The 25,507-nt window shown below is 37.6% G+C and overlaps 1 protein-coding gene across 1 annotated transcript; it reads left to right on the top strand.

Annotated features, from left to right (window-relative positions):
- Positions 1-10,581: 10,581 nt before the first annotated feature.
- On the top strand, positions 10,582-24,435 carry LOC114522751 (hemicentin-1-like). The gene is made up of 11 exons (XM_028543490.1): positions 10,582-10,683; positions 13,407-13,504; positions 13,784-14,104; positions 16,516-16,791; positions 17,851-18,102; positions 18,657-18,773; positions 18,973-19,071; positions 19,516-19,537; positions 21,031-21,244; positions 22,151-22,308; positions 22,715-24,435. The coding sequence occupies exons 2-11, from the start codon at positions 13,435-13,437 to the stop codon at positions 22,722-22,724; spliced, it is 1,539 nt and encodes a 512-aa protein (XP_028399291.1). The 5' UTR covers positions 10,582-10,683; positions 13,407-13,434; the 3' UTR covers positions 22,725-24,435.
- Positions 24,436-25,507: the final 1,072 nt, after the last annotated feature.

Raw genomic sequence — 25,507 nt, 5'->3', positions numbered from 1 at the left:
GCAGCAAGATGAATGTATTATTTTGTTATGTTGCGTTATGTTGTGTTATCATGCCAGACAACTATATTACCACATAAAGGCCAAGACACAATGATAAAGAAAGCAATAATGTATTTAGTACCTTGTAATAAAGTCGTCTTTTTGCACTGTCAAGGAGAGTGGCAGCTTTGCTGGGATTTTCTTCTCGGAAAAAAGATACCTCACAAGTTTAACTGCATTGTCTCCAATCGGGGGATAGAATTTTCCAGATTGATTTGGGAGAAGAACTTCTTGCATATCACCACCGATATCTCTCTCAAGGTCAGGAAGAGCATTACCATCTTCCATATGACCTTCCTCTTCTTCGTTTGAAGTGATTCGAACAAGACCAAGAGCCTCACGATGCCACTGAGACAGCGCCCATTTCACAAGAGATTTATGAACACAAGAACGGCGAGAACGGCAACATTTACAATGAAAAGAAGAGCCCTCTTTGTCAAAAGAGACTACTACACGATTACAGAAGGACCAGTAATGATCTCTTTTGACGTTGGCGAAAACAGAAAAGTGAAGAAAGCGAGGTGAATCCGTCGAGACAGGCATTTGCACAACTAATGGTACACCAAGGATAGAAGACTGCCTTTGCCACTCTAAGCATTCTACTTTCCGTTCCGGCTTTAACCACTTTAGAGTGTCTACAATATAGCTTAATGACTCTTCTTTGAGATGACATGAGGGAGCAACACGTGGACAGGACAAGAACTGAGAAGATCTTAGGTGGTCACATAAAAAATTAGATTGTCCACTTCTTGATGCTGTAGCACTTAATTCACAACAAATTTCTGCACTACAAACAATGGACGTTGGGTGATTGATCTTATATTGGCAATGGATTGGATGGTCAGTTCCTCGCATTTGTTGCCGAATCAAGTAAATCCCATTTGATGAATCAACACAAACACCTCGCAAATGCCTCGATGAAGTAATACCTTTCCTATGATCACCACCATGTTTTGTTTTAATATGGTTGCTGATGGAGTTTGGATGGAACTCTCTGCAACATTCTGGAAAAGGGCACTTCACTCGAGCAGATGGTTGTCGCACTGATCTTGGTTCTGATGGTCTGTAGCAAAACACTGACTGAAACTCGTTAAACTGCTGCTGCATTTCTGGTTGTTGTTGCTGTTGTTGTTGTTGCTGTTGTTGCTTCTGTTGTTGTTGCTGTTGTTGTGGCTGCTCTTCTTCCTGTTGTTGTTGCTGTTGTTGTGGCTGCTCTTCTTGCTGTTGTTGTTGTTGTTGTTGCTGTTGTTGTTGATGTTGTTGCTGCTGCTGCTCGTGCTGTTGTTGTTGCTGTTGTTGTTGTTGCTGTAGTTGTTGCTGTTGTTGATGTTGTTGATGATGTTGTTGTTGTTGTTGCTGTTGTTGTTGCTGTTGTTGTTGTTGTTGTTGCTGTTGTTGTTGTTGCTGTTGTTGTTGCTGTTGTTGTTGTTGCTGTTGTTGTTGCTGTTGTTGTTGCTGTTGTTGTTGTTGTTGTTGCTGTTGTTGTTGCTGCTGTTTTTGCTGTGAAGGCAAAAAAATGTGTGTTTTCTCGATATGTTTAAGAGCATCAGCTTTACGTTTAAAGCCACTATTACATCCAAAGCAATGGTAGTGAGTGGATTCGCGCAGCTTATCATTTGAACCATTTCGGCTAGATTGAAAAGTGCATGCCAGTTTACACCTCAAAATGGTGAAACCTAGAAATAATAAATCATATTCTTAAATTGATTATATCTTAAGTTTACCTATACAAGCATTACGTTGCAACACAATTAACCCATTAAAAATAACAGCACTCCCTGGGTAAAATGTAACACCATATGGGAGTACAAAAATAAACTTCTTACAGAAATTGAGGAGCAAGACCTCTTTACCTCAAGACCGTTTATACTCTGTGTTGATTACATATGATTAAGTCTGCACTTGTCTGTTTAGGGCAGATTAAAGCTACCCTGACAAGTGCAAGTAAAATAGTGGGAGTTATCATCACAGCTCCAGCATAAATATTCAAAGCAGTCATTTAGGAGGTGTACAGTTTAACCCATTCGGCACCAGCACTCTCTCCTTGACAAGTAAATTATCTGGCATTGGACAGAGTAAATACTAAAGTAGGGCACATCAGGGTGCAATGCAACTCAATGGGTTAAGTATCAGTGTGCATGCAATTTATATATGCCACAAGCCAATAATCATGCTCCCTATCACCTGGTTATTTCCTGTCTAAAGCCAGGCAATTTTTGTTTGTCAAAGGGAGACCTGTTATTTCCAATCTAAAACCAGGCAAATTTGATTGTCAAGGAAAGACCTAGCTTTGCCCACAATATATTACTGTCTCTTAACCAAAATTATTACATAGATAAATTTCCACTGCCTGCAATATGGTAGTCTACCCTACTATTTCACTCATCAGGCAGGCGGTGAATAAAGTGAAGTTACATGAAGGCATAAATGATAACTAAAATGCCCTATCATAATTAGACAGAAAAATAGCAAAGTAGGGTGCACCTAACTAGGGTAGATTTGCCCCTAATCAGTGGCGTACAGGAGACGATAATTGGGGGGTGGAAACATATTCATATATTCATTTTAACAGACTTGTAAAGATAGTGGATTTGAAAAGAAATTAATCTTGCACAACATGACTATATGAATATGTGCCTCCCCTCCATTATCATCTCCCATACGCCACTGCCTCTAATAAAAATAGGTTAATTACCATGAGATATTAGCACATTGCCGTAATCGTCTTCCCTTAATGACTAAAATAGCCTGGCTTTAGAAAGGTTATAACAAACTAGTAGGGTGCACCATCATGACATTCATATATTGCACATTACCAAATACCAATTACCAATGGTCAATGGAATGAATGGATAGTACAAACCATGTTTTGTTAACCCAATAAGGCAGTAAGCGTGTATAACGGTCCTAAAATTATTTCCTGAATTTTTGCAAACAAGCCAATACAAAGGATGGCAATTCTATGATTGTATCCAGTGTGGCTGCAGCACACTTAATTTTAATGAACAAATAATACAAGACAAAATGATATTACACCCGTCCTTTACATCTGCTTTATGACGCTTTGTAACCCGTATTCAGTGAAGCATAAATTGTGAAAAAAAATGCTATTTACATAAATGAATAATTATACCTTGGATACTAATTCGGTTTTCCACATGGACCTTTTCAAAATGTTGTCTCACTCTGCAAGGTATATCTTTTGCAAACTTGTTCTGTGGACAAAGCTGGCAATGGTAAAGCCGTCCTTGGCAAATATCATTTCCACAGGCTTGTTGATTGCACTGCGTGATATGGAAATCTCGGGGTTCACTTTCATGATAGACTGAGAGATGCAAACCCGTGCGCTCTTCGCTACTTTGCGCCATCTTGTTTGTTTGGCGCGATTGTAATACGTCGCGCAATTCAAGGCGAACTGGGAACGTCATGTATTTGCTCTTCAGCGTCGTGTATAAGTTGTTCAGCGTCATGTATTTGCTCTTGTATATTGTGCAATCAGTTACCTTATATGGAATACGTACTATAAGTGCCTATCCAGGGTTGGTAAGTTACTGAATAAATAAGCCAAACATTGTTATTGGCGGCCCTTTGATTCCTTTGTTTTAAACAAAGAAAACAAATGTTATGTTAATATATTTGGCTTATTTATTCATAAAATCTACCAACCCTGAGTAGGGCTCAAAGACAAAAGTCAAAATGGCATCGTTGTGCACCTCTTCCGACTCTTCTGACTCTTCTGGTCCTTCTGGCTTTGGAATTGTCCGAGTTTTGCTAAGCTTTTTCAGGAACGGAGAGTCTGAAGCGTTTGAAAGGCATAGAAATCGACTGCCTGTCGAACTGGAAAAACAACGTGAGCTTAACGCATTTAGGAAACACTTGGTTGAGTTTACTGGAATAAACGAACAGTGTAAGGCAAACGGGATGCCATTCTTCGATCTGAAATTGTTCAGATTGTCTCGCAATCGAAGTGGAAAAGCAGAGAATTATCATATTGCTACTAATCAGCAGTGGTTGATGGAAGCCCCAATGCTTCTTTCAGATGAATCATCTGAGTTAAATGGTGAGTGATAAATTATAGGACTTCGACTCAGTTTTAGATAGATCATTTTAGATGGGACAATGGGTGGATCAGATGGGTAGATCTGATCTACCCATCATTTTCATTTGAGTATTGAGTCATCTGAAGAGTGGTTTGTTGTTTTTGATGTTTCTTTGTAATATAATTAAGGGAATGTTTTGTTTTATTCAGTCCATGTGATCCAGAAAGTCACCAGTTGGTCTGATTGTAATATTATGATAGTACCAGACCCGACAACCTCGACAAGTAAGGCTGGTCCTCTAAGTAAGTCAACAACAGAAACAAATGTCAGGAACATAACATCAACAAGTACTAAAACTAAAAGAAAACATGGAACTGAACCAGTCGAAGGTGGTGAGAGGTCTGTGAGGAAGAAAAGGCAAGAGTGCAAAGAAGATAAGGAGCTTTCCCATAATTTATTTCTTGACCGTTCAGCCAAGCGAAATGAGAGACAAGATGACGAGTTGACAGATCTCCAACAAGGTAATTATCATTTTAGATGTTCTATACAGCAAGTTAGAAGTTACATTTTTTGTAACTGTATGTCACAAAATGACACATTATTGTCGATCGTCTGAAGCTGAATGATAGTTTGATTTTTGTTTCAGAACTACAAGCACTTAACAACTCTAGGGCAATACATGAATACAAGTTTGTGTGTGGCATATGCCATAACAACCTGAAAATTTCTGGAACACGGACTGTGCCTGGCAAAGTGTCATATTTCAAGAAAGGTAGGTACTTATTCTATCAAGACCTATCAAGCTATCAAATATGACCAAGTTATAATTTGTCACTCATTGTTGCACCAAGTTATAATTTTTCACTCATGTTAGTGCTTTTTCAATCTCATTATTTTAGTTCACTTTGACAAATGCAGAAATGCAAATGAAAAGAGGATACAAGCTGCAAAGAAATCACAAACACTGGAATCATTGTAGCAAAGGGCTCCACCTCATGTTTCCAGACAAAAGGGCACTGAAGCAGATGACCTGAGTCCAATTGAGTTAATTGAGGACACTGAAGACTTCACTGGTGCCGATAATGACTTTACCACTGACAAGTAAATAAAATCTGACAAATTTACATCTTTATAGTACAGAAAGAAACTAGAGTCACTGAGTCACAAAGGCTAAAAGGGCCAAATCTTAAATATTGAGTTAAGTCAGCTAAAGGCTACTACATCATAATTATTGTCAAATATGATGCTTATACTGTTTGACATGTAACATCCATTGGGGGACCACTTTATTTCCACAATGCAATACATGCAACAGGAGGGACAAATTAATTTTTTTTTTGCTGTCACCAGACCAACATTGTAATCTCAATAGCTTAATATTTACAACATGTAACTTGTTACAGAAGTTTAACTATAAAAAATAATTCTTATTGATTTACTGAATGAGATCAATGAGTGTGCAGTATGTGTGCAGTCTGTCCACACAGCATATTTACATAACAGAAACTAGATAAACTATGTGTGAAGTAGATTGGGTTACAAATATTTTATAATTGGCAATAAGTGATTTCTCTCATTATGATGTAGTGAGAGTGTATTCCTTGAGGACGTTTTTAATGCAATGGAGGATTTGGATGATTTGGATGGGATAGACAGATCATTTCAGTCAGTTTGTGCCAATTCTATTAAAGAATTTTACCAAGAAAGATAATAGGATCTTGGGTGATAATGAAGACAGGGAAGAGACTGAACAGGAAGTGATGTCTACTGGTTCTTCTGAAGAGGCAGAGTGGGAATCTGATGCTACTGATGAGCAACTAGTCTCCTTCCCTTTGTAAGTTCTCACTTGATATTCTATATGACCTGTATGAATGGGTGTAAGCATAGTGCACTGCCTCCCACCTCTAGTTAAGTCTGGCTGGGTTAGAGTATGACATTTGATAAAAAAATCTGGTAAAAATTGTACTCACATTTAACTACATTATCTGTTTCATCTCATATTTTTTGAGCATTCAACCACAACTACAATTCAATTCTACAATTCTAATTGTGTAATGTATAAATATATTCTTCCTGTAGTTCCATTCAAGAAGCTCACCCACTTGCCAAGAAGCTGAACAATCTTTTAGAACAAGGGAAGATACCTGAGAACTGCATGTATTACAAATTTTTAGATAATACAACATCATTTGCGTTGGCCGATCCTCGATCCTCATCTCAATTTAAATGGGATGACGATGTTTGCGAATTCTTTGATACCGATCAAATTCCTTGGAGGGCAAAGAACTCGAAACTTTATCCGGGGTCCTGGCTTTCTTGGAACAGGGCAAGGAGGAACCAAAACATTTGAAACATTTGCCAATTTCAACTTAGGAGGGCCATCCACTAATACTTCAAAGCGCTCACAGGCAGGATACACCACAATAAGTGGCATCATAAAGCCACACTTACAGTCATTTCTGTCCATTACCAGCGATTCTCATGCAGCTGTTGCCCCTCTAATCAATTGTGAAGTTGTCAAAGCTATCCCAGTAAGCATTGCCATGGACGGTACTGCTTTAAAGCCAGGTCTTGAGTTTGATACAAGGCGAAAATGCATCGTTGGGTTTGTAGCTGACAAATCACTCAGCTTTGTCGAGGCAAATCCTGTGCCAATAGCAAGTGAAATTAAGGACAACATAGTGACAAGTGCAAATGTCTTGTATGTGACGGCAATGGACAATGGGGCGTCTATGCCTGTTGGAGTGGACTACCTACCAAAGAGAAGGTGTTTGACCTGATCGAGAATGCAGTTAAAACTATACAGATTTGCAAGAGATGCCTTACTCGCCAGCCATCCACACAACACATAGTTGATAATCGAGACTCTGGATGTTTTAGTACTTGTGAAGAGTGCTTAGAAATGAAGTCTGTTTGCCCTGAGTGTGCTCAACAGGGGCAACTTAGCCACATTCCCTCACTTAGAGCATGTTCCAGCTGCCTTAGAGATAGCGTGCAGTGTTACCGTGCCGCTGTTTTGGCCGTTGCATCTGATTGCGAGTCTTGTAACAAGAAGGCATTGGTCAGGATCAAGAAACTGAAGACAGAAAACACCATTCCAACTGACATGCTATTAGTTGTTCCATTGCCAGATGTTGTGCATCTGGGCAAGAGCCTCAAATGCAGTTGGGCAAATTGGTATATTCTGCTGCAGGGCCAACGGAGCAACTTAGCTTTGATCCGTACACTGCGTGATTGTGACAAACCTGAAATTAGGAAAAAACTAAGAAAGGTTTTGACCTTGGATTCGGTGCGTAACAAAGATAGAATGGATTACAACAGTGTGGTGTTGTTAACTCGGCCAGAGGTTCTCAAAGTAATCGAGGCTGTCCAGTTGGTTGTCCATACAATCATGCCTGAAAAGTATCGCTACTGGAAAAGCAATATGCCAGGCATGTATCTTCACCCCGTGTCAATTTCAACGGGACCAATGGGTAAGCTGCTTGTGGTAGACCACGACCCAGTAAAGAAGTCCTCTAAGCTTTTGCTGTTGCGTCTTCATAACCCTGTTGATGTTGATGTCTTGGTTGAGGAACTGGATGATGCTAGAAACATATGTTTCTCGGATGGAGTCGCTTACGTAGCAGAACGAGGAGCTCAAGGAGTGAGGTATGTCGATATAGAAGGATCGGTGAAGCTGGACGTCAAGAGTTTACGTTCTAAGGATGCATTAGTAAAAGAACTCCGGAAGCGCGGCCTTTCAGAGGTTGGAACAGTTGCACAACTACGAACACGACTGGGAAATCATTTGAAGAGAGTTTTAGAGAGAGTGAACAGGAAAGACTTTGTAAACGTACATTCCAACTCCCCGAAGTTAGAGAAGCCATCGGCAGTTTGTTTTGCCACGTCGGGCATTCTTATCTGTGCTGACGATGGAACGAGAAAGATAATTCAATTATCTGTTACCTTTGACGGTGTCACTGTGAATGGCGAAGCTACTCAAAGCACACCATATCCCCGCGAGGTTGCTAGCGTACAGGATGTCACTGTGGTTAACAACACCATCTTCTTCACTGCAACTCTCGACAAACGTGACAATTCAAAACATGGAATGTTTCAAATTGACTTGGATAGTCTTGAGATGACAAGGGTTACAGGAGTTGCCGAACCGGTGTGTGTGTTACCATATCAACAGAATTTGATATATACTGAAAGACAACAAGTAAAGATGATCAGCATCGGCGATGGGTCTGTTAGCATCATCGCAGGAGCGGGGAAAGCAGGAAATGCAGATGGGCCTGCTGATTGTGCATCATTTACACAATTACAAGCTGTGTGTACAGAAGGTAAAAATATCTATGTCACTGACGTCGCAACGGCATCTGTAAAGTTAATTACAGGACTTTCTGGAACTGTGGAATTCCTTAAGCACATTGGTAGCTTGTACCATTCGTTTGGAATCCATACAAAGGCTTCAAAGGATAATGACCATGGCAGCATCACCATTGTCGCAGCAAAGTCAAATGTACATAGAGTGAACATGTACATACAAAGCACAGTAGAGGATGTTAAAAGCACTTTTGGTATTGGAGAGAAATCCACCAATGGCCCCGAAGGTACTGTTTCAACTTTAACACAAGAGTCACTTCAAATCTTAGATGAAGGCATGACTTCACTGGAGGAAACACTGAAGAATTATCCCACATACGATCCATTCGACCTCGACCTCTCGACATTGCTGACCACCATGGTAGAAAACTTGCATGCTGTGTCTCACTTCAAGAGTGAAACATTTAGCCTCCTTCGTTATGCAACTGATTTTGGGACCATTGTGAAAGAGTCTCTTAAGCGAGCAACAAAATGGTCCGCTAAGTATTACACTCATCCATCATCGTATTATCCTGTACCAGAGTGTAAGATGGCTTTTAGCGATGTTTCATTTATGACACCACTGCCATCGGTTGACATGCCGAAAGACAAACAGGATCTTATGCGTCAATGGTTGGAACCTTACCGACCAGTCCGCCAGCGAACTGTTCGCGGTGAAACCACGAAGGATAAGGCAGGCGCGCTGCCCCCTGGTATGTACATGCAAAAGTCGTCTGCACATTTATACCAGCCAGAAGAAAGCGATGTGCAAACAGACAATACACATCACGCTGAATGCATTGATCTCTCTGACGGAACGTGTTCAACCCCAAGTGACCCAAGTCATCTAAGCAATCAAAGTATAATGCCGATTGAATGGTTGGAATGGGAGCAAGAACAAGAAGACGAATATGACACAGATAGTGATGGAAGTGACCACGAGCCTATTGATGATGTGCATGGTGACGATGTATCAAGTCTACTAAACAGAGATGAATTATCCATGCTAAGACTTCATGAAGCTGCCGTGTCAAGGTCAGGGAGAACATTAAGAGAAACTGTGAGACTAGACCTTTGACGTGCAGAGGTACTGTAGGAGTTAATGCAGTGTCGTGTGGTGAGTATATGTGATATATATCAACAATGCAAATATCTATTGGAAAATATCTTTACTGACGCCATTCCTTACTACAGTACATCGCGCAATCCGGCTCAAAACCGCGGGGAATCTCGACGTTCATTTCTAGCATGATTTTAATGTGTTATAAAAAGGCAAGATAATGATCTGGCGTGCTCAATAAAGTTATTGAGTACTTGAAAAAAACCCGGAGAGCACTCAAATGCTATAGAGTTGGTCTCTGCTGTCGCATTGACTAAATCTTGCACATTTTTGTGTTCTCCCAACTTTCCCGCGTGAAAAATAAAAAGGTTTATTGTTAGGAAGAAATATTAACTGTTAACGAAAAAAATGTGCTGTTAAGTGTTAAACCGGTTTTTTTTGAACTGTTAACTGTTATCCAGACCCCCCCATCCAGACCCTCTGAATATGTAGTTGTAAACAGTATCTTTGTATTAAGGTTAAAAACATTTAGTTTGCTTGTTGAATAAAACGATAGACTTGATTTCTATTTGAACTTAACCACCGTTTAAGCTAAACGGGCTTGATGCAACCGGCCACTGATCATTACTGTATTAAATTAAACTAAATTGCTATTAATTTTCCTTTTTTACAAAATTATTGTGATTCCGCGTGTATTAGTTGTGTTTAACACCATACCCGCCTAGACTAGTTTATAACTACCTGCGGTTTGGTGTAGTTTTTGTTTGTATTTTTGTCTATTTAATAAACCTGTCCCAGTGCAATCTATCTCAAATTATTCTATTTACCGACGCTTGTGTGCTATTACCGACCGACGTCGCGTTTAACCGACCGATTTGCCAAACTGGGAGTGTAGCACCCAACACACAACACACCGCTCCGCACGTCACGCCCTGGGTTTAAATCCACCTTATTTAAGTTGGTTCTAAAACGATAGTGTTACGACGTAACTATTATCCCTGATGATTATCCCATGAAATATGCTCAATAAGAAAATTTGAATTGCGAGTTGTGGAAACACTGAAAAACCACGCCTCTTCGTTTATGGCGATCGACACAACGAATATTCCTTTCGTTTATTTTATGGAGCAGGAACTAGGAAGTTAATTCAAACTGAGAGATATTCTCACTGGTGGTAGTAAGCACAAAAACGTCGTTGTAAGTATAATTTTATTACCGTTTGTTTATTTCTATGTTGGGTTGAAATGTAGGCCGCTATTTCAATAAAGAGAGTGCATCATATTTTTTAATGGCGTACGAACTTAGTACATTTCAAGTTTAATACAGCGCCGAGTATCGTAACTAAGAAAATTTTCCAGTACCCTCGCTATTAATGGTCAACAATGTGTTTTTTTGCAAAAAAAGTATGAGATAACATCCAATTCTGAATGTTCTATAACATTTGTTTCTTGACAGAATAATTACTGCTCGTGTTTTTAAGTACAGTATTGCTTTTATGGAGACTGATAAATAAATGTCCAAAGCAACAGGCCAATAGCAATGAAATCTAAGCTATAGCTTAGTTGAAGAACTTAACTGTACTTTGACGCTACGAGCGAGTATCTTTATCCCTTATTGTCGTTAGTCTGGAGGTAAAATATATTAACAATTCAGAATTATGAGACACCAGTCCAAAGGAATATGAGTGTGGAATAATAAATTGGCATTTCTGCATACATCGAAAGTGTATTGTAATACTGAAGGGTGGTTATATTACTTTCTGTTTTCTGTATTTGTGAATAGCATATCAGGAAAGGGTTTATGTTTTAAGTTCAAATGAGTTGTTGGCTTGTTGCATCACGTTCAGGGAGATGGGATGTTTATAATGGTTTACAAGAGCTGCAGTGGATACATGCTATAGCAACCGCACACAATTATGCATAAATTATTCTAACCTTAGCAGTTACTGTATTAAGGATTATAATAGACCTTTTCCGTAATTATGTCACAAGATTTTAATATACTCAGATAAGGCCCAACGAGGCTAGGCGAGGCTTAGTGAATACTATAACTATAGTAACCTAATTAGTTATGCCTGCTGCGGATCGGTAGGGATGGAGACAGCAGCACGGCGAAGCGAACGAGCTCGGCAAAAAGAACGAGGTTGGCGATGCGTAGTCTTTACTGTCATTTTCAATCATGCGTATGTCCATCAGATATGGAACCTAAACGGTACCCTCTCCATTTCGTGATCACACTGTCACACGGAATCACGGAAGTGAAAGCCATAGAAGGAAAACATGAACACACACGATGCACACATAGTAAATAATTAGATACATACCGTAGGAGTCTTTGCAAACCAACTGAACCTAGAGAAGCTAAACTAAAAAACAATAAAGGGAAACCATCCCCCGAAGGGTGGAATGTCAAGGGAGGAAGGCGGGGCGAACGAAGCGATAATAAGCAGATAAACAACAAGGCAAGCCATATGAATACTAAGGCCCAGGGAAAATACCCCCGTGCCAAACACCCGGCTAGGAACCCACGCGAGGGCCAACTCTTCAATATTAACTCTTTTATTATACTAATAAATACATTTAACATCACAATGTTTTGAATTTAGAACCACCTTAAATGAGATGGATTTTAAGTTTTACTTTCAGCAGCTGCAACATCCTTCTTCAACACATGCATGAAAAATATTTTATTTTGACCAATAAATGTGGAAATAAGCCATAACACAAGAACGTGGCTGAGGGGCCAAGACAGCAAGCCTTGTTCTCACGTTATGGCTTATTTCCATACTTATTTGTCAAAATGAAAAATTCTTTTTCATGCATGTGTTGAAGAAGGATGTTTTGCATTTTTGCACGTGGCTTGTGGCTTGAAATCAATCTCATTTAAGGTGGTTTGAAATTTAAAGCAATAATGTTGTGATGTAATTACCGAAAAGGTCCATTGATGATATTTGATATATAATTGATAATAACAAATGTTATAAAACATTTGCAATATATATGCAGTGACAAAGAAAAGTAGCCCCAAAGAAATGTAGCACACTTATATATATATATATGTCCCACATAATGAAGCATTATACCTACAATTCCTATGATTTGCTACTTGATTTAATTTTTCACATTTTAAAACCACCTATATGCAGCAAATGTTGTGTCTCTAAAGCTAACTGTGTCTGGGAAACTTTGCATATATTAAGCATTGTTTTCAACCATGTTATAACTGACAATGAAATTAACTGATCAAAAATTAGCACCGTTTTTTGGCCAGTCTGCATATTGAATAATGTGAATTATTTTGGTAATAGTTTTATAGTAAAATATTAGAAGTTACTATTGCAAATGAAGTGCTGCCTCAAAGAGACAGCAGATTTGGGGCTATATGAATTTAATAATAAAACTTGTTTAATTAAGGGTGGGAGTTGAATTAAGGGAGTTGAGGTCCAAAGGGTGATAATTTATTTGAGGCATCCCAAAACTAGCTATTACATCCTTGTTGTTCTTCCATTAGTTATATCAGATATACATATATATTTCGTTATTTTAAGCCGGTCATCATTTATAAGTCCTCATTTAGTTGATGCAAGATTAATCTCTTCTCATTAAGATATTCTGTGCAATGGATGTAATGTTTAGTTGGGATTTCATTCAAGAAATTTCAAAGGTTGGTTAGGTGCTGTAAGAATACCATTTAATTCATTTGAAAGACTCTAGACACAGGAAAAAATGTGAAATAACTCCGGCTGTGAAATAAGATTTTGTACAAATATTATAATTTGATTCAATTTTAAATTCTCATTACATTACTTTGCTTGTCAATTTTAGCAAGAAAATTCCTGTGTTTCTATACAGTTTAGAAACACGTTTCTCTATCAATCAGCATGTGGGTACTATAAATGTTATATTATAATATATATATAGACTTCCTATTGAGCTCAAATCCTGTGCAATGAAACTAAAGATGTTTGGTTCTGGATTTCTTACTCTATTTGGTGTCAGTCTATTCTTCCAATGTGATGGTAGGATTTTTAATTTTCATACCACATTTATTATATGACTTGCATGCTGTGCATATTTCATAATTCAATTTATATATGCAATGTTTTATGCACTTAAGGTGCATAGTTCAGCATATTTGTAAAGCAGTTTTTTTCGGCTTTCACAAGGCAGCGTTAACATTTTTCATTTCTCGAACAAGCCTAAAAATTGCCTATATTTGGTTACAGATTTGGCATGTCATTTCATATTCAGTTAGAATCTTTTTGTTTAGAAAAATTAGTATTCCTTTATGTCTTTAGGTCGAATCACGTCACCGCCTGATGGGAAAATTCTTACCTTGTTAAATGGATCAACAGCAAATATAACGTGGTCGTTTGATAATGATTTATCAGCAGTAAATTTACGTGTTTGGAAATTCACAAGTAGTGATGGTGTATTCAATGATGATCGACTTGGAAGAATAATTGACAATGACCCTCCTTCAAAAATAACTCGTTTACTTGATGTTGCAATTGAAAGACCCGGGACATTGCTTTTAAAGAATGTTAATCAAACTTATGATGGAACATACAAGTTTTCAATTGAAACTGAAACATCTGCAGTTGTCGTTTATATTGCAAGTAAGTAGCTTTATTTAATCACCAATTATAGTAATTACTTGTTTGACAAAGCATTGACAAATATACAAGGTGTTCCAGTAAAAGCGGAACCCAAATTAATTAATTCGTATGTATTCACTAAAATTATATTCAAACTGTCGTCGTTATTTTTTAGAATAATTTAAAACTTATCAAGCTATGCCTCTGGGAGTTCACATGTTTTGAACTCCTAGCAAACTGTTGCATTTATGCTATACTACAATTTTCACGATAATTTATTGAAATATAAGTTAGGATAATGTCCAAATGTTTCTTAATTGCGAGCAGTGCTTTTCTCATTGTTTGCTGCTATGTTGCAATTTTGCATAATTTAGACACATCTATAAATACGCTATTAACTTTGAACGTGTAATCTTTGCTTATATATTATATTTCGTTGTTTAACTGAATCCGATACAATATGTTTTACTCTCGCACTATGTTATTGTCCTCTCTTTATGTCCCCAATTAAGATAATGTTAATCATGCATGGCTATAACGCTTATTGCATTAACGTTTATTGTTTAACTTAGCTGTAGCCAGATTGGTAAAACTCCGGCGCTTTCCGATTACGAGTTGATCTTCTTGAGGGAATTGGTGGTGGTATTTCTTCTATTCGTTCGCGTTGACGTGGTAACACCCCATGAATTCAATGTTGTTTTGAATTCGGATGCTTCGCAGTGCACCATTTGTTGTGGATAACTCGTCCAATATATTTTGAAATGGTTTGGGTAGTAGCTGGAGTTGGTTAGTTGCCAATGCGTGTTTGATTTGCCATATTTCTTGGTCTGCTAGGGAAACTTGTCTAATTTCTTCTGTGTCCATAGCACACGGTGTCATTTGTTGCAGACATATCGGTCAGCGCATGATTCCATATTACTACGTGTTGTAGTTGGTAGTGGGAGTCTTGACAATGGATCTGCCAGGTTTGTCACTCCTGCATGGTCGATAAAAGACTGTAAAATCATATTCTTGAAGGCTTAGAATCCAGCGTTCAATTCTAGCTAGTGGTGGTTTTTGGGCTGCAATACCATATAAATAGGTATGAAAATGCTCGCAACCAAAAACTATTGCTTCTGTGTCGGTTAGTGATCTACTGGCGTAGGCTACTGGGCGGTAAGATATGTCAGACTGTTGCTGGAGGAGTACTGTTCCAACAGCCAGAACGGGAGAGCTGCTGAGTGATGTCTTCAACTTGTCGAAGGCGGTCTGATGATGTTTAGTCCACTGAAACTGGGAATTTGCTTTTGTTAGCTGACGTAGGGGGGGGGGGGTTATACTGCTGTAGCTGTCGATGTAACGAGAACAATAGTTAGTAAGTCCGAAAAAGGACCGAACTTCTGCTGCGCACTTTGGGCATGGTGCTGTGAGGACGGCGTCGATTTTGGCATCGTCTGGTTGTATGCCTTTGCTTGATACGATGTGTCCAAAAACATTAATTCTTGGGCTAGCGAACGAACATTTTTCTTTACGTAGGGTGAGGCCACTAGTTTCAAGGGTTGCTAACAGGTTGTCGAGATCTTTCAAGTGTTGGGTCATGTTTTCAGACCATAGCCAGATATTATCAGATATATTTGCACAGTTCGATACGTTTCTAATGATATTGTGTATTTCCTCGTGAAAATATTCCCCGGATTGACACGCTCCCATGATCAGGCTTTTAAACCGATGTGGCCCGTTGTCTGGGGTTGGGAAGGCTGTGATTATATATCGAGATTCAGGGGCCAATGGTATTTGCAAATATCCCTGAGAAAGGACGACTACTGCGAAGACCTTTGCTCCTTGCATTTTATTTACAATATAATCAACTATTGGTTTTGTACACGTCGTCGTTTTAAAGCTTGATTCGCATTTCCAAAACTACACGAACATCGCCTGATTTCTTAGAAACTGCAATTTAGTACCTTTCCCATCGACGTTTGTTACTTTGCTATTGCTTAGTGTACTTGAAAATCCGACGCATTACATGTGTGACTCATGCAGTGATAATATTTATAGCTTCGATAACGTGAGCACGTACTCAAAGGTTTTCCATTTCTGCATATCATCTCCAATGGCCGGTTATTATTTTAATCGTTAAGGTTGGGTTTGTTCCCCGACTGCTTTTCTTTAATATGACTTATAGATCGTTAATCAGAAAGAAAATAAGAATGGCACACGTGAAGATATGATTATTAGCCCCCCTCCCCATGCACCCCAATTAAGGATCATCCACGGTCCCATTAGTTATAGTAAAAACCACTTTCTTGAAATTAATGTATGAGTCCCTCCGCTCCCTCTGTGCCTCTCTTCTTTTCGCTGTAATGGGCGTTTCTCCAACCTTTAGTATAAACCCACAACACAAAATCAGTACTACTTGCTGTAATTGATGCATATGTGTTAATACATTTCAGAGAAACCAAATGTTACACTGGATTGTCGTAACTGTCCCGTTAGGCCAGATGAAGGTGATAACTTCACATGTCTGTGTAAAAGTAAAGGTGGAAACCCTCCTCCTAATGTTACCTGGTATAAAGATGGAGTCAAAATTAGTGATGTTGGAACAGTGAATCAAACGTTAAATATCTGGAATATTAATAGAAAAGATACTGGAACTTATAAGTGTGTGGCTACCAGCTACCCTAATATAAATTATACTGATGAAAAATCATGCCAAGTGATAGTTAATTGTAAGTAGTCATATTTAATTATATACCCAGAATCTTTTTAAGCAGTAAAACAGAGCGGAGACCCACACCGGAAGTGACGTAACACTACAATACATTGAGTATATAATTTGTTGGACAAGCTGTAACTAATAGGCCTTTCATTACTTTTTAGTTTAGGCACAAAATTGCCAAAAGATCACCACAGCTAAAAAGAGCGTACTAAAATTATTCATGTCAAAATTTTAAAACGCCAAAAATATAGGAAAGTTTGCAAATTTTGCATACTTTTGCACCATACGCGCGGAAAATGTTACCAATTTTTCTGCATGAATGTGGTGAGTGATGATGCTCTTTAGCTTCACAATGTTCTCAATGTAAGCCCCCGTCTTACGTTTTGCTGTTGCTGTTCACATTTTTGCCGTTTTCAAATTTTTGGCATTCAGGGACAACATTGATTATTTAGAAGATAATATACTAGCTGTATACAATAAATTTCATGTTCGGCGATTGGGGGCTATATTTATGTGAAGAACGAACGTCGCACTTCTCTTGCGCTGAACACGTAAAAACTATGGATATAATGAGGACTTTCAGTTTATTATTATCTATTCTTTTTAAAACAAATTGTTAGTCAAACGAAACAAGTTTATTTAGGAAATATTTTATCAGGTATGAAAAAATGTTCGGACAATTTGGTGTACATGAAGTCCGCAGAGCAACGAGCTTTTTTCATCCTAGCTCTATGCCTAGTGATTATATATTGAAATGGTAGAGCGGTTTCATGCGAAATTGATATTTCATGTATAACTGATATTTTTCATGATAATTTGCATGAAAACAACAACATTGTCCACGTCTTGTTCTAGTTTGCAGCAGTCTTGATATATGGGAGTTTACGACTCAGTTACGACGCGGTTAGCTCGACGACGCTAGTCAATAGATTAATTACGAAGTGGCTACTCGTAATTATATATATATATATATATATATATATATATATATATATATAATATATATTATTTATATATATGTAGAGAGAATTCACTAAGTTCAAATAACAAGACTTTGTTCTTTTTACAGTCAAACCAACGAATACAGAAATTAAATTTTCACAGAATCCGGCTGTGGTTAACCAAACAGTGAAAATAACGTGTGCTTTCGAAGGCCAACCTAAGGCAACCTATATCATATACTATAATGATACTAAGGTTGTTAGTACTAACATGCCGTATTTTAAAAACGTTACGCTGGAGGATGCTGGAACATACAAATGCATTGCAAATAATACTCTGGGAAACGACTCCGATTCTAAGATTTTAAACGTCACCGATAGTAAGTATATTTTACACTTTTCAAACGTTGGGCTTGATAATACTTTATGCCGTGCTCAACCTCATTCAACCTTTGTTATGTGTGATACTTGTATTAGTAATAGCATTGCATGAGGTCGATTAGTAATTAATGTACAAAATAGCCAAGTTGATTAAGGAGAGTTAAATCTTTGGAGTTTAATACGATACAATACACAAAAGAGGGGTAAACTGTTTCCCCCACTTCAATCAACTATGATACTTCATACAACCGATTCGTGCCCTAGGCTAATAGAGCCTTGTACCTGAAAGCCAGTTAAACCTTCGGGGTTTACTGTACCACTATTGTAGTGATATATGCCACTCCCAATGTACTGCCAAAAAGAAGGGATTCTTTTTTGTTTTAACTAATTTGGATAAAAATAAACCCGATACGATTACTATGCCAACATCCTGGTAATTTAAAGAATTCATTTACATTAATTTATAGACACTAATATAGCATGCACCTGTATATTTATCCCTTTCAAATATTTTGTCAAATCTGATGTTTATTCCTTTTAAATTGTGAAATAGAACCAATACGAACAACGCCTCCAACACTTTTTCAGTCAACGTATACACAGGCAATACAGCCATCATCAACAGTACAACGTACAGTACCAAGCAACAGTGTTACACCTGCAGAACCAGGTATAACATCTATGATGAAACGGTCGTGTGTGTTAACTTTATTTTCCTAATTATTTGCCTTTTTTTATTAATCCGTTATAGCCCTGCTTTTTATGACCATCCTTCTTAAGGATGAAGATATCCGATGTTGAACTCAATGAATTGGAAATTTAAGGCCTATCGGCCTTAAATTATAAGCATTTTGCTTGCCTTTTTATAGGTGAAAGTGGACCAAACATTCCTCTTATCATCGGGCTAGTTCTTGGTGGGGTTGCGCTTATTGCCATTTGTGGGGTAGTTTATTGTAAATTCAAAGGAAGTAAGTAATTTCATTTCTTAAGGCACTTGCTAGGCCAGCACATTTTTACCATTTGGAGATATGATTTAACTTTTGATGACTGCCAGGTGATTTTAAAACACGGAGAAAGAACTATAGAACTATACATAGAAAAAGCATCACTAATTTAGTAAACTCGCAACGTTCTCCGTTGCTTAGTGCTCCGAAATCACCACAGCATGGTCCCAAGTTGCATTTTTCACAACAGAATGAGTCTCAATGATTGATATTAATATGAGTAAGGATTTATACAATGAGTTGGGCAGGTATGCCTTCGTTCGCCTATAAAAAATATAAACAATCAGTCCAGTTATTTATTTATTTACATGCTGTCTTGATCGCGATTCTTGATCGTTAATGCTATGACAGTCTACATCTTCATGCATAATATAATTTTTTCACAATTCTTATCTTTTGTTATTTTAGACGAAAGGGAAGACAAGAAAAGGTAGGTAATCTTTTATTCATATATATATATATATATATATATATATATATATATATATTATATATATATTATATATATAATATTATTATATACAGGGTGTATCAAAAAAATGTCCCAAATGTAAAATTTCCGTTTTTCAGGATATTTTGGAGAATTTGGCAAATTTTTGTGTTCCTAGAGATAGCTAAGACTTATCTGGTATACCTAAGCCAAGTTTGGTTTTTCATTAACAAAATTAAGTTCCCGGGGGGGTGGTTCCTTTCCACTGATATTGAGAGGGCTTGCGCGCAAAAATGTGAAGCTGAAATTGAGATATTATTTAGCTGTCTAAAAGTAGGAAAGCTTTTTAATAAACTGTCAAAGTTTTAGGAAAAATAATGCAAACTGGGAGCAACGCGCGACCCCTAAAAGTGACAAATATTCCATTGCGTGCAGTGGATTAAATGCATGGTTGATTTTAGCGTGACCGATCTCATGCAAGACTGGGCAAATGAATAAATTAAAGCGAGAAACTGAACAAGAAGACGAAGCGATTTAATAACAAGATTTTTATTCTTGATGTTAATCCCCAACATTTCCACCATTTCTTTCTAAGCAAACTGCGGCTCGTCTGAGCATGGTAAACTCTGAACGGCGAACCACATTTGTCTGTCCTGCCTCCTATTATCCATTTCGTTCGAAATTCTTTCTTGCAAATCGCCTACGCTACCACCGGCAAATCTAGGCGAATGGACAAATGGTTCGCTGTTCAGTGTTTAGTATGCTCAGACCAGCCGCAGTTTGCTTAGAATGAAATGGTGGACATGCTGAGGATTAACATCACGAATAAATAGCTTTGTTTTTGTGCTCAGTTTCTCACTTTAATTTATTCATTTGCCCAGCCTTACATAAGATCGGTCACGCTAAAATCAACGATGCATTTAATCCACTGCGCGCAATGAAATATTTTTCACCTTTAGGGGTCGCGCGTTGCTCCCAGTATGCATTATTTTTCCTGAAACTTTGACAGTTTATTAAAAAGCTTTCCTACTTTTAGACAGCTAAATAATATCTCAATTTCAGCTTCACATTTTCGCGCGCAAGCCCTCTCAATATCAGTGGAAAGGAACCACCCCCCCGGTAACGTAATTTTGTTAATGAAAAACCAAACTTGGCCTAGGTATACCAGATAAGTCTTAACTGTCTCTAGCAACACAAAAATTTGCCAAATTTTGCAAAATATCCTGAAAAACGGAAATTTTACATTTGGGACATTTTTTTTGATACACCCTGTATATATATATATAATATTATATATAATATATATTATATATTATATATATATATATATATATATATATATATATATGTATATATGAGTTCTACTATGAGTTCGTCGTTTATTCACATCCTTGCAAATGTGCGAGCTTCTCTCGTTTCACCCAATTATTCTGACCATTACAGTCGCAAGTGTTGGTATGGTTTGCAAACTGTCTGTTTTTGTGCTACCTTAGGCTTAGAGGAAATGCCGACGTGAACCCGAATGGCTCAAGAGTGATTACAAACCAGTACGAACTGGAGGAAGATCATGGTGAAGATGCAGGCGCCTACGATACGGTGAAACAATCCGATGATGGTGAAGGCTTGCAGGATAGAAAGAAGCCTGCTGGAGACTCACTCCCCCCCGTTTATGCCTCGGTAAATAAGGACAACAGACAAGGGAACACGGTAGGTGAAGAGGAGAAACATGATTTCACAAAGAGGTGGCGGGTGTACATTTTGCCGGAATGCATGACCCGGAAAGAAGATTGTTTTGCATCAGCTGGTTTTGTGCTATAGTCCTTCAAAAATGCCAGTTTCATTTGCTTTTTATATGTAGTTTTTGAATTTTAAAACTATCCTGGTATACATTTCCGCTTTCTTATTGTGATGAAAGTGAAAAATTTGCTTGACCACGGTGGGGCTAATTTTCAGTTTGCCCGGTTTATAACTCATAGTAGCACAATAACAATATGAATTTACCTAACTAAGACATACACACAGCCATTATCCTTAGTCTTGTTTGCAATGGTGATTTAAAAACAGAATGAACCAGATAATCTCTTGTGGTGCAACAGTGTAAGATAAGGTTTGTCACCTGAATGAAGGTTGGAGGTATTTACTACAATTTACTAACTTTATTGACATCATATCATAATATGTAATCTTGCAATGGGTCCAGCCAGATTAGACAAGGCAGTGATGTGTGATAATAATCAACCTATAAAATTCATCATCACTAACAACCATGCACGGGGAGGGGATATAATCAGGAACAGTCTGAAAATTGGACTATATGTAGACAGTCAAGTAGATTCTACCAAACCTTTGCTTGGTTGAGAAGCTTCCTGCTATCCATTATTTGGATTTGACGTTGAAATTTGCGCCCTTTCTGAACACATTTTTACTATAGCATTAGGGGAGAGGAACCCCATTAATATGATATACAAAGTACAGTATAAGCATAGGACAAAGAGTTGTGTGTTCCTACCAACAATATAGATAATATCATCACTATATATTACAATCTTAGACAATCAGTTTTATTACAATCTTAGAAAATCAGTTCTATTAACTGTGGTTTTTATTTTGCAGTTGTATGCATCTCTGGATTCTGAGGAGTTGAGGAAGCCTGGGTCGAGGAGAAAACAACCGGAAACAAAAAATGCACCAACTGAGTATGCGAGCATCGACTTCATGCAGACTGGGAAGACACCAAATGCAGATAATGCAGAAACTGGAGATGGCAAAGAGTAAGTGAGTTATTTTAGTTATTTTTATTTAAGCTTGGTTCTCAATAGCTATATAGTTAAAACATGAAATTATTCAACAAATCTTCATTAGAAATATTTTTTAATGTTGCCAGGGAAGAGCTAGGTATTATACATGCACGGATATTGTTGTCAACCCACCCCCCCCTGGTTGCATGTCAAATTAAATATCGTCTTTTGAAATGGGTTGTCTGATACCGTCACTTCTGCAGGAAGACATTAACTTATATTTCTTGTAGAATGAGTCGTATATTTATAGACAGAGGGTTGTTTTTGCATGGTACTATATCAACACTATACTTACACAATTACACAGATTACTTGTTCTGTATGCTATATCAACAAATATCATAACTTCAAGTCGACTGACTTGTCTTCTATTTTACAGGAGAAGTTGATTCGATTTTGCAACATTGGCAAAGCCAGCAGTTTTTAATGCGGTTTCAGTTTCCCAATAGACGCATATAATTAGCCTTTCTCACGATAACGAATATGCGCCATTTTTGAGGTAGTTTTCTTTAATTTGTGAGGGCAAGACCTTGTCAGGGCGGCTGTCTTTAATTTTAGGCTTAATTTATTTTTCAAATGGTTTATGGTCTATTATTGTTTAAACGCATTTAAGAAAATTGAAAGTACCCCAAAAATGGCGGATATTCGTCATCGTGAGAAAGGCTAATGATACCTAGTCGCTGAGTGTGCATACTCTATGGATGAAATTCCAACTTGACTCCTTTTTGTTATGGTTTGACAATCGATTGAGCCAATTTGTATGTCTATGCAGAGAGGTTCCAGAATTTGATTCGATATAATTATATCACTGTTTTTGGCAATAATGGTGTGCTGTCTAAAAAACTGCGGAATTTTAGGAACACGAGAATATGTAATAGCGTTTTTCTGTTATATTACTATATGTGTATTCACGATTTGTTTTAATAGTTAGTTTTATATAACAAGTATAGTTATTAGTGTCACGCCATAGGTTGTGATTTATATATTGACGAGAGCTTACTAACTTTTTTGCCTTTTTTATTTTCAACCAATTTAAGTTCCCTGTTGACAACCTAGCCTTAAACTCTATTGCTGCATGGTTGCATTAATAGCGGATATACCCTATCAAAGTTTCTACAATCCAGTAATCACAGGACTGCTTTTAAAAGCACCGTCAGGCGACTGCATGTGATCGATAGCTTCTGACTTGAAACTCAAGATTCTTGAATCTGATTTCAAAGAGAAATTTGGCAGAAAACGTTAGTAAGTTACCGTCTTTCTATTTTAGATTCAGGGATTGCATGCATAATATAATTATGTTAATAACTTAGATATATGTGCTTAGATATAAGGGATGATAATGGTCTTTAATTATTCGCACAATATTCTATGTATATACTGTATACCACAGCATGACATGTAAAATATGTTGTAACCTGATTAATTGCATTGATTGCACAAAAATAATAGAGATAATTATAATATATGTTTTTTTGTTGTCCTATCATAACTGGCTTCAGATACATGTATTTTCTTCAAAGTTAATACTTTGGTACCGGAAAATATCGCATATGGTTATGACACTGTCACTGCTTACACTGTGGTTGCTGACTTGCATTCGAACGGCTGGATTGATGTCCAATCACGTGCCGTGTTTGTAGAGTTCACCGTATACAACGCGAATGCAAACCTATTTGGCATCGTTTCGTATTTTGTGGAATTTCCACAATATTCAGCTCCTGTCACCAGGGTCCAATACCAAGTTGCGCGGTTTTATCTTTACCTCAGTGGCGGTAAAACTCTGGCTCAAGTCCTGGTCATCTTCTTCATGATGTATTTTCTCTTCAGAGAAGGAAAACTCGTTTACAAACAACGCTGGTCTTACTTTAAAGATTTCTTGAATTGGGTTGAAGTCATCCTCCTTGTCAGCGAATTCCTATTGATCGTCTTATTCCTGGCACGTCTTTACGAAGTTGATCGAAATCCTCTTCAGCTACGGGAGAATCCAAATGATTACGTTGGTTTCCAATATGCTGGGAATGCAGACGCCATGATGACCTACATCCTTGGTGTCCTTGTGCTCTTATAATAGCTGCCTTTTCACTTTTATAGCACTACAAGTAATTGTAATTCTCACAATCTTCAACCGGTTGTTAGATCAACAATGACTAATACATATGATAATATAAAAACTATACCGGTATAATAAATACTGTTTTGTGTATAATTATATGGTTCGTGTTTGCTAGTTATTTTTGCCTTGTTTTAATATGTTCACTAGCTATATCTTTTGGTGGGACTATCAAGGAATTTTGAAGCACCGACTAAGGAATTCTCTGCTTTGATTCTGTCCAGACCCACGGTGACGGTGGTTTGCGCCGAGTCGTCGACAAAGGGATTGCTACCATCGTGCAGGAAGTAGATTTTAAATCTAACTAGTCGGGGTCGAATTCGATCAGTTAAGACGAAAGTATAACCTGGTTTTAAGCAAAATGTTTTTGTCGTATTCTGTATCGTAGTGTATTGTATTCGATCTATTGTGACAACGAGGGCGAACGTTGTAATGACTTGGTTGTGATTTTATACGCTTCCTTATACACGGGCGAACATCGCTAGTCTAAACATTTAATGTCACTACATATTTGTCTGTCTGTCTGTGTGGGTAAGTATATACGACTGTAAATCAATATGGAGACCATTGAAGAAACGTGATGGTTATTTAACAACACATTGGTCAAGGTTATAAAAAGTTGCATGGTTGAATGATGTATAATAACATCAAACAATACTTAGTACAAAGTACTTTGAGGCAAAGCGGCTCGAAGTTAATAAATTGGCAGTATTAATGGCAATATGATAGCGAGTTTATATATCTTATGCTGCAGAGTGTATTGAGAAAAGACAATACCTTTAGAGCAATCTGCTAAACCGCAAAGGGTGCGGGAACACAATTGAATTAAACTCTTATAATCGGGCGCGTATATAATCTGATAATCAGGTGCTTAACAGTTAATTCCTAAACGCCCCCTCCTTTTATAAACTTGCCTGGAAATTCATTGAATTTCTTCCTACATGGTGCCCGACTCACTGAAAGGACCGAAAACTACTAAAATCATCTATTTATTGAATTTTAAATCCTAACAGTGTACTAAACGTAACGATATGTAAAAAGTGCGGACAGAGTGAATGACTA

Source organism: Dendronephthya gigantea, unplaced genomic scaffold (assembly GCF_004324835.1).
Source record: "Dendronephthya gigantea isolate DGI-Jeju-01 unplaced genomic scaffold, DenGig_1.0 000024F, whole genome shotgun sequence".
NCBI classification, from domain to species: Eukaryota; Metazoa; Cnidaria; class Anthozoa; order Malacalcyonacea; family Nephtheidae; genus Dendronephthya; species Dendronephthya gigantea.
The sequence above is the reverse complement of the archived record's forward strand: the minus strand, read 5'-3'. Positions and strand labels throughout refer to the sequence as shown.

Excerpts from the sequence above, each read along its gene's own strand:
- LOC114522751 (XM_028543490.1), top strand. The coding sequence starts at position 13,435 with ATGAAACTAAAGATGTTTGGTTCTGGATTTCTTACTCTATTTGGTGTC. Across the intron at positions 14,105-16,515 it reads AGTTGTCGTTTATATTGCAA|AGAAACCAAATGTTACACTG; the intron begins GTAAGTAGCTTT and ends AATACATTTCAG. Across the intron at positions 19,072-19,515 it reads TTATTGTAAATTCAAAGGAA|ACGAAAGGGAAGACAAGAAA; the intron begins GTAAGTAATTTC and ends TTGTTATTTTAG.